At 36.9% G+C, this 11,120-nt stretch overlaps 1 protein-coding gene across 1 annotated transcript; it reads right to left on the bottom strand.

Annotated features, from left to right (window-relative positions):
- Window positions 1-6,198: 6,198 nt before the first annotated feature.
- LOC115927746 (zinc finger protein OZF-like) lies at window positions 6,199-10,824 on the bottom strand. Its single transcript, XM_030993995.1, has 4 exons — window positions 10,744-10,824; window positions 10,641-10,701; window positions 8,635-8,733; window positions 6,199-7,903 (listed from the first exon to the last, which is right to left on the bottom strand). The coding sequence occupies exons 1-4, from the start codon at window positions 10,822-10,824 to the stop codon at window positions 6,723-6,725; spliced, it is 1,422 nt and encodes a 473-aa protein (XP_030849855.1). The 3' UTR covers window positions 6,199-6,722.
- Window positions 10,825-11,120: the final 296 nt, after the last annotated feature.

The following is an 11,120-nucleotide window of genomic DNA, read 5'->3' as shown; positions in this document are numbered from 1 at the left end:
TTGCGATCATCGATAAAATAATCAAATAAGTTGCGATCATATCTTTGTAAGACGGCCGACGGGGCCCTCACCATGCCAGAACAGTATATTGAAAGTATTGAATTGAAAGAAATAACAAAATATTCCAAAACAACCTTTTTTTTTAATGATTCGAGGTAAAGTAATTTTAGTTTGATAGATGTCGATGACTTTGAAAAAAGAAAAATATAAAATGGTCCGCCGTCAGAATATTATTCAAAATACGTTTTGTAAAAACAGAATTTTAATTTTAAGATACACAGGGTAGTGGTTTATATATAATTATGTGTTATGTAGAAATAAAATATATATATATATAATAATGATGCGATATTTCAGCAAGGATTATCAGTCGCTTATTGCACTCATTCAAACACGTTATATACTTTTTTCTTCTTCCAATACAATAAAGATATTTTCCTTGGTTCACATACCCCTCTCCTCTATCTATCTTTCCCACAATCTTAATTTCCGCTATTCTAAGCTTTTTGTATTTATAATCCTAGTGCCCCCCCCCAATACTCTCTCCTACTCCATCCAAACTCCCTCTCTCCCGCCCATATCTCCTTTTTTCTCTCTCTCCCTCTCATTCCTACTCATTATGTGCGTCTCTCTCTCTCCCACTCCCTCCCAGGGGCGGATCTAGCTTTTTGCTAAAGGGGGGGGGGGGTTAACTTTAACCCAAATACGATGTGGAGCATCGTCCACGAGCAGCGTAGCAATTTTTTTGTTGTTCCTATTTTGAAGCCCCTTAAGTGATGGTTTCCTGGCATCTAATGTTGGATTTGGACACATGATGGCACTTTTCTATGCACATCACATTTTTACTTGGCAGTCAAAGGGGGGGGGGGGGGTTAAACCCCTACCCCACCCCCCTGCTTCCTCACCCTTCCTACCCTTATGTACCTCTCTCCCTCCCTTCCTCTCCTTCACCCTTCCTTCTCTACTCATGGTCACAAGTCATGTTCTAAAAAGTCGCTTCTCTTTTTCATTTCCGGGAAGATTTATTTTTTTCGGCGGCACAGATTGGGGTTAGATGCGTGTTGAGCCTATGGGAAAGTTTAGGGTTAGGTTAAGGGTAAGGGTTAAATCAAGACCTTTTTTTAAAAAAAAAGCCCCAATCTATGCCGCTGAAGAAAATAACGCTTCCGGGAACGTTATAATAATTGAGCCTTTGTTCCAATGACAAAACAAGCAATCATGTTAACTTGATGTTCCTCAAATTTAATACAAGTCGTCTTCAAAAACCAATGCTGAAGATTCAATAATCTTCAATATGAAAAACAGCAAATAACAAATATCATATTAATCTGTCCATAAGTTTAAACATTTCAATAACCTACACAAATGTGTGGCCGTGTTCTACTATAACCTTATTTTCTATTAGTCTTTTAAAGGGAAAGTCCACCCCCAAAATAAGTTTGTTTCAATAGAGGCAGAATAATAAGAAAATCAGGTGAGTGAAAGTTTGAGCAAATTCTGAATGAAAATAAGATAGTTATGAATTATTGAAGTTGTGATCAATCAAATACAAATTGGCAACTCTGTGACTTATTATACGAGCTCTCCTTCATTTGCTTTGTGCATAATATTCCATAAAATCATGTTTTCTTCGTTATTGATGACGGAATATATATTTGTTCCTTGCAGGGGGAGTATAGAAACATATTTGCAATTATTATATTAAGGGTGCATGTATGGTTGAAATTTTTCTTGAGGGAAAATGAAAATTTTAGATTTTTTTAGTACTGAGCAAATGGAAGTTGAGCTCGCATGATACGTCATAGAGTTGCCAATTTGTGTTTGATTGATCACAACTTCAAAAATCCTAACTTCCTTATTTTTAATCGGAATTTGCTCAAACTTTCACTGACTTGTTTCTCTCATTTTTCTACTCCTATTAAAACTAACTTAATTTCAGGGTGGACTTCCCCTTTAAGTTTTAAACAGATTTTCAGGACGGAAAGCAGTTGAAATAAAATAAAAATCTTTAAATGCGAATAATTCGAAAAGTAGTTTTCGAGTCGATTGCTTGCGCGCTAACGTCCTTCTGCCAGCCGGGCGACGAGTTAAATATTTTCTTTGTCATAACTCTCTCACATACTATGGATATCTTTATTGACCTTTGAACGTGAATGTCAAAACTATCTTCATTCATAATATTCATTCTCTCGACCAATTCAAGTCCTTGCTGAAAACGCACCTTTTCAATTCATAAATAATATTCTGCAGTTGTGAGTCGGTCAAAGGAGGTGCACACCGTCTTATTTTTTGTTTGTTCGATCCTATGTTTGATCCTATGTTTGATCCTATGTTTGACCTCTTGTATGTATGTTTGATCTCACTCTTATCTTATTTTTAATTATTATATATGCATGATTTATTGAATAAAGAACAGATGTATAAGTTGTGTGTTTATTATACGTTTTGGTAAATAATTGTTAAGTCAGAATATGGTGCGCTTAGAGACACCAGTATTAAGCGCCTTATAAATATTGTTTATTATTATTATTATCTCCCTCAAACACTAAGGATATCTGTTTATTGACATTTGGATGTGAATGTCAAAACTATCTCCCTCAAACACTATGGATATCTGTTAAATGACCTTTGAACGTGAATGTCAAAACTATCTCCCTCAAACACTATGGATATCTGTTAAATGACCTTTGAACGTGAATGTCAAAACTATCTCCCTCAAACACTATGGATATCTGTTAAATGACCTTTGAACGTGAATGTCAAAACTATCTCCCTCAAACACTATGGATATCTGTTTATTCACCTTTGAACGTGAATGTCAAAACTATCTCCCTCAAACACTATGGATATCTGTTTATTGACCTTTGAACGTGAATGTCAAAACTATCTCCCTCAAACACTATGGATATCTGTTTATTGACCTTTGAACGTGAATGTCAAAACTATCTCCCTCAAACACTATGGATATCTGTTTATTGACCTTTGAACGTGAATGTCAAAACTATCTCCCTCAAACACTATGGATATCTGTTTATTGACCTTTGAACGTGAATGTCAAAACTATCTCCCTCAAACACTATGGATATCTGTTAAATGACCTTTGAACGTGAATGTCAAAACTATCTCCCTCAAACACTATGGATATCTGTTTAATGACCTTTGAACGTGAATGTCAAAACTATCTCCCTCAAACACTATGGATATCTGTTTATTGACCTTTGAACGTGAATGTCAAAACTATCTCCCTCAAACACTATGGATATCTGTTAAATGACCTTTGAACGTGAATGTCAAAACTATCTCCCTCAAACACTATGGATATCTGTTAAATGACCTTTGAACGTGAATGTCAAAACTATCTCCCTCAAACACTATGGATATCTGTTAAATGACCTTTGAACGTGAATGTCAAAACTATCTCCCTCAAACACTATGGATATCTGTTTATTCACCTTTGAACGTGAATGTCAAAACTATCTCCCTCAAACACTATGGATATCTGTTTAATGACCTTTGAACGTGAATGTCAAAACTATCTCCCTCAAACACTATGGATATCTGTTTATTGACCTTTGAACGTGAATGTCAAATCTATCTCCCTCAAACACTATGGATATCTGTTTAATGACCTTTGAACGTGAATGTCAAAACTATCTCCCTCAAACACTATGGATATCTGTTAAATGACCTTTGGACGTGAATGTCAAAACTATCTCCCTCAAACACTATGGATATCTGTTAAATGACCTTTGAACGTGAATGTCAAAACTATCTCCCTCAAACACTATGGATATCTGTTAAATGACCTTTGAACGTGAATGTCAAAACTATCTCCCTCAAACACTATGGATATCTGTTTATTCACCTTTGAACGTGAATGTCAAAACTATCTCCCTCAAACACTATGGATATCTGTTTAATGACCTTTGAACGTGAATGTCAAAACTATCTCCCTCAAACGCTATGGATATCTGTTTATTGACCTTTGAACGTGAATGTCAAATCTATCTCCCTCAAACGCTATGGATGTCTGTTTATTGACCTTCGAATGTGAATGTCAAAACTATCTCCCTCAAACGCTATGGATATCTGTTTATTGACCTTTGAACGTGAATGTCAAAACTATCTCCCTCAAACACTATGGATATCTGTTTATTGACCTTTGAACGTGAATGTCAAAACTATCTCCCTCAAACACTATGGATATCTGTTTATTGACCTTTGAACGTGAATGTCATAACTATCTCCCTCAAACACTATGGATATCTGTTTAATGACCTTTGAACGTGAATGTCAAAACTATCTCCCTCAAACGCTATGGATGTCTGTTTAATGACCTTTGAACGTGAATGTCAAAACTATCTCCCATAAAACACTATGGATATCTGTTTAATGACCTTTGAACGTGAATGTCAAAACTATCTCCCTCAAACGCTATGGATGTCTGTTTATTGACCTTCGAATGTGAATGTCAAAACTATCTCCCTCAAACACTATGGATATCTGTTAAATGACCTTTGAACGTGAATGTCAAAACTATCTCCCTCAAACGCTATGGATGTCTGTTTATTGACCTTCGAATGTGAATGTCAAAACTATCTCCCTCAAACGCTATGGATGTCTGTTTATTGACCTTCAAATGTGAATGTCAAAACTATCTCCCTCAAACGCTATGGATGTCTGTTTAATGACCTTTGAACGTGAATGTCAAAACTATCTCCCTCAAACACTATGGGTATCTGTTTATTGACCTTTGAACGTGAATGTCAAAACTATCTCCCTCAAACACTATGGATATCTGTTAAATGACCTTTGAACGTGAATGTCAAAACTATCTCCCTCAAACACTATGGATATCTGTTTATTCACCTTTGAACGTGAATGTCAAAACTATCTCCCTCAAACACTATGGATATCTGTTTAATGACCTTTGAACGTGAATGTCAAAACTATCTCCCTCAAACGCTATGGATATCTGTTTATTGACCTTTGAACGTGAATGTCAAATCTATCTCCCTCAAACGCTATGGATGTCTGTTTATTGACCTTCGAATGTGAATGTCAAAACTATCTCCCTCAAACGCTATGGATATCTGTTTATTGACCTTTGAACGTGAATGTCAAAACTATCTCCCTCAAACACTATGGATATCTGTTTATTGACCTTTGAACGTGAATGTCAAAACTATCTCCCTCAAACACTATGGATATCTGTTTATTGACCTTTGAACGTGAATGTCATAACTATCTCCCTCAAACACTATGGATATCTGTTTAATGACCTTTGAACGTGAATGTCAAAACTATCTCCCTCAAACGCTATGGATGTCTGTTTAATGACCTTTGAACGTGAATGTCAAAACTATCTCCCATAAAACACTATGGATATCTGTTTAATGACCTTTGAACGTGAATGTCAAAACTATCTCCCTCAAACGCTATGGATGTCTGTTTATTGACCTTCGAATGTGAATGTCAAAACTATCTCCCTCAAACACTATGGATATCTGTTAAATGACCTTTGAACGTGAATGTCAAAACTATCTCCCTCAAACGCTATGGATGTCTGTTTATTGACCTTCGAATGTGAATGTCAAAACTATCTCCCTCAAACGCTATGGATGTCTGTTTATTGACCTTCGAATGTGAATGTCAAAACTATCTCCCTCAAACGCTATGGATGTCTGTTTAATGACCTTTGAACGTGAATGTCAAAACTATCTCCCTCAAACACTATGGGTATCTGTTTATTGACCTTTGAACGTGAATGTCAAAACTATATCTCTCAATACGCTATGGATATCTGTTTGACCTTTGAGCATGAATGTCAAAACTATATCTCTCAATACGCTACGATTGACTCATTTGACTGGATAGCCTCCAAATCTTTACTTTGAAACAGTTGCATAATATTGCCACATAGCAGGAATACATAGAAAAATATTGTCCTATATGTTTGCAAAATGTTAAGACTATATTCATCAGGGGGGTGTTTCACAAAGATCCCAAGTTGAACTTATCTCGAAGTTGGACTGAAAAATTATGGAAAGCCATTAGCATCTTTGAAAATATGTCGTTAACGTTATTTTGGAAGGCATTAATTGTTTATTCAAATCATTCATATTTTCTATCATCAAGGAGATTTCATGTTCTGGATGTGGAATTTATAAAAAGTCTAAAATACTTGAATTTCTGCTTTTGAATATATTTCATTTTACGACTCCAATGGCTGTCCATAATTTTTAAGTCCAACTTAAAATTAAGTTCAACTTAGGATCTTTGTGAAACACCCCCCTGAAGTAATAAAAGTTGATTAATAGTTACTTGGAAATGTACACATACATAGAAACACGTTACTTCATATACCATTGAACAGAAATCATGAAAAACTGATAATTTCCATTATAATTATATCTACATATCTGAGAAACAGACAAACTGCTACAAGAAAAAACCTAACGTAATACTGCTACAAGAGAAAAAAACCCGTAAAACGGAAACAAGAGATAATCAAAACGTAAAATGTCTACAAGCAAAAACCAAGCGTAAAATTGCCAGAAGAGAAAACCAAACTTAAAACTGCTACAAGAGAAAACAAAATTTAAACCGAAAAAACCCAGTGTAAAACTGCTACTAAAGAAAACCCAGCGTAACACTGCCACAAGGGAAGCCTTCCCATTTGATGAACATTGAGCACCATTTTCCTTCATTGATTCTGTATTTCATTTACATTTCTTTTTGTGTCTTCTTAACGTTGATGAATCCCCATATGCCTTACCACATTGATCACATATAAATGGCTTCTCACCCGTATGCCTGCGTTTATGTTTCGTGAGATCACCAGCTTGATTACATGCCTTACCACATTGATCACATACATAGGGCCTCTCACCTGTATGGATGCGTTTATGTTTCTTGAGATCACCAGCTTGATTACATGCCTTACCACATTGATCACATACATAAGGCTTTTCACCCGTATGGATGCGTTTATGTGTTATGAGATTACTTTTATAACTAAAAACCTTACTGCATTGATCACATGCATAAGGTTTCTCACCTGTATGGATTCGTTTATGTTTTGTGAGATTATTCGTTTGATCAAATGCCTTGCCACATTGATCACATATAAATGGCTTCTCACCTGTATGGATACGTTTATGTGCTGTGAGACTATTCATTTGATTAAATGCCTTACCACATTGATCACATACATAGGGCTTCTCACCTGTATGGATGCGTACATGTCTTGTGAGACCATGTTCTTGATTAAATGCCTTACCACATTGATCACATACAAAGGGCTTCTCACCTGTATGGATGCGTACATGTCTTGTAAGATTACCTGCATTGTTAAATGCCTTATCACATCGATCACATGCATAGGGCTTCTCACCTGTATGGATGCGTTCATGTCTTGTGAGATCACCAGCTTGATTAAATGCCATACCACATTGATCACATGCATAGGGCCTTTCACCTGTATGGATGCGTACATGTCTTGTAAGATTACCTGCATCGTTAAATGCCTTACCACAGTGATCACATGCATAAAGCTTCTCACCTGTATAGATGCGTTTACGTGTTCTGAGATCACCAGCTTGAAGTTGATTTAATGCCTTAATACCACATTGAATGGGTTCATAGGGTTTCTTACCTGTATGGATGCGTTTATGTTTTGTGAGATTATTTATTTGATCAAATGCCTTGCCGCATTGATCAAATACATAGTTTTTTTTAGTACTTCTGATTTCTCCTTTGATGAACTGTAGAATGTCTTCCTTTGGTGCACCTGCTGGTGGGAGGATACCATAGTGTCCATGTTTGTACTTGAGATGCTTCGCTAAAACAAGAGGAATGGCATAGAGTGATCCACAGTACTCACATCTATAGAGTTCAGAATCTATTGAGAATGACAAACAGGTTCAAATTGTTATAAATATTTTAATGAAGTCATCTCCATCAGATTCAAAGTTATGCAGACAATAATCATTATATGTGTTCGGATGGAATACACAGAAAGTTGTTTTGAATGAGGTTGAAAACTACAACAAGAACTCTTTTATTTAGAATATTTTACATCACATTGACTGTGCATAAATATTGTCAACTTCTCACAATAAAAACATTAAATGTTATGTTTACTGATTTCATGAAACGTCGCAAATAGCAAAATATTATTCAAATTTAACAAAAACAAAAAGGTATTTGTATTTGATTGATTTAACATGCAGGGCGTCACTAGAAGGGATGTCAGAAAAGAAAAAAGGGGTTCAAAAATTACCCCATCGAGCTTCGAACCCAGGAGATTTGTGTACAAATGCATCGCTCTTTGCATTCATGATGCAATGAGGCATCAAATAGTTGCACACAATGGTAGCAAATTTTTTATATAGCTACGATGCTGACTAGTCCTGACGAAATAAACCCATATTTATGAGGTCAAGCAAAGTTACCATGTGCGTATGCGCAGGTATAGACAGTTCATAGGAAAATAAGCCCCCATAGGGTTAAATGTGTGGACATTGGCATAAGCCCCCCCCCCCCCCCCTGCCCCCAACTGAAAAGTTCTAGCGACGCCCCTGGTTACATGGTTCATTAGAATACAAATTTATTACAAAGCTGTATGCTAACCATCAGGAACATGTTCTTTGTTGTAGGACTTGCGGCTCACTGCTCTCTTCGGGTATCTAGACTGTCTAGTGGCTGGTTGGGGTTTCTCCTTATTCCTGTCTGAAATAAAAATATGCACAAATTGATTTAGTTTATTCCCAACTTATCCTTATCAAAATGATCGAGATTTTCATCTTATAGTTTATTTGTTGTTGTTAACAGCCAACCCTGGCATGAATCCGTCTGTCCTATAACTTCACATATTAATTTGTCTTAACTAAGATTACAGTCGCTAACTTAACACATGCACGTGCACGCACCGACCGTCGGGACAGTATTGTGCTTCAGTTTGCCGTGAATCCCAAGAGAAAGTGCATATTATAAGTCTTTGTTTTTAGGAAAATACTCTGAAAAAGATAAGAAAATTGACACGAAACAGGTAAAAACATATCGACTTTTAAATCATGATCTTGATGAATATTAATTTCATTTTGGGTATGTTGGAGTAGGGTATCTCCATGCCGGAGTTTCGGGTCAAATTTTGGATAGACTTCTGAACTGAACTTAAGGCGGCGAGTTGGCTCAGTCGGTTAAGCGTCCGTCTGTCGAACCAAAGATCCCGGGTTCGACTCCCACCCAGGCGGATGACTGAAGCCTGCGTTGTGTGTTAACGTGCCCCTTCCCTTGTTCATAGACGCAGGTTATGTCAAGTGGAAAACACTCCGTCCCTCCCTCGGATAGGACGTTAATTGGAGGCCCTGTGTAGAGAAGATTCACTACCTTTGCACATTAAGAACCCACTGCACTATTCGTATAAGAGAAGGGGGAAACCCCAGTGTAGTGGTCCACCTGCACACACCCCCAGTATAGTACGATAATACTCTGTAAAGAGGTCTGTACTCAAAAAGGAGTATCTTTTTAAACATCGGTGAGCCTTGAAATTTGAAATGTGCTCTTCTGAGTAGGTCTCGTTGATTTTTTTAAATTATCCAACCATGATGGTGAAAGACAATCCAAAAGGGAAAATCGAAAAATCATTCAGCGCTAGAGGTCAATACGCATTAGCATAATAATAGCATCGACAGTGCGTTAATCTTCATTTCATGAAGCCTGCACTTTTCAGGAAGAAGACTCTATGCTTTGCTGGAGTGGTTTAATATACAAGCAATTATCAATAGTGATAGTAATACAATTACAACAACCAGTACAAGCCAACTCACACATCTTCCAACCTTAACATAAAAACAGGAGATTTGCTCCAGACCAAAGATAAAGTTGGACTTGGAGATTCATTCTACACTAGTACTAGACTAACAATCGTAAGATTAGCTTTGAAAAACCTTGAAACAGTTCAATTTCATGGTCATGCATTGCATGACGTTCATAACTAGACAGGCCCGAGAGCTCGAGAGTGTGTGGCTTTGCACTGGGAAAAAGTCTAAAAAGCCAGATTTTGACATTTAAATTCTGCGCGAAATCGGATCAAATAACAAGCGCTCATCATTTTGTCAGCGGCAAGTCTTGAATCGGTTGCACACAGTGACAGTCACACATCCTGGCTGTGTATTAAAAGCTGTGCTATTGTCGATTCTCAACATTTCACACACCATTGACATTGTACAAGACTCAACTGATTTCACTCGAAATCAGTCGAGTGACAATTGATGACACCTAAATAGCAGTAAAATACAATATTTTAACTTTACCGATGTTAGAAAGAATAATTAAAAAATTCAAATTGTGAGTCTAGATCTACTGTCAAACTTCACGATCAGCCGCATCGGCATTATTGTGTGCATTTCTGTGTTGTGAGTGTATTGACTATTCATGTATTCATGTATTCAAATGCTGCCTATTTACACGTAGTGCAGTGCTAAAGCCTTATAAAGGTCAATACGCATTAGCATTGACTCTCCAAATGCTTTGCTGGCGCTGGAGTGCTTAGACTGACTATAAAATGGGAGTTTTCGGCTTTCAATGATGTAAAATATGATGTGTGGTTGTTAACGGTGATAATTTGAACATACCTGAAATTTTCGTGCATAATTTGTGTTTTTTTCTGGCTTCTCTCGAACATTTTAGCAGAGGCTGCAGCTAAAACACGATAGCATACAGCAGAGCTCTACGTACCCGGGCACGGCCCGATGAAAATCCTTCGAGGTCCCTTGGCTTTATACACAGCATGCAGCTACCTCTCGCCCAATGCAACATCACTGTGCATGTTGCTGTTCCTAGGAGTTTTATGGCGTGCGTTCACATGGCACATACGAGCTGCATATACTAAATATTGTTGCCATCACTTGTATAAGAAAATTTAGTTGTCAGTAAAGAAAACTAAAAATATATTTGTTTAAATAATCTAATTAATTCACCAGTATCGCTATTTATTAGGACTTACTAAAAGATTTACAACTTCGTATCTCTGCTTTTGAATGAAGCTCCGACGCCAATCCCTTACACGCCAAATTTGAGCCCAACTGAACTGAGACATATCACACAACAATCTG

This window comes from Strongylocentrotus purpuratus, unplaced genomic scaffold, assembly GCF_000002235.5.
Source record: "Strongylocentrotus purpuratus isolate Spur 01 unplaced genomic scaffold, Spur_5.0 spur5_scaffold_20, whole genome shotgun sequence".
NCBI classification, from domain to species: domain Eukaryota; kingdom Metazoa; phylum Echinodermata; class Echinoidea; order Camarodonta; family Strongylocentrotidae; genus Strongylocentrotus; species Strongylocentrotus purpuratus.
This window is presented reverse-complemented; position numbering and strand designations above follow the sequence as displayed.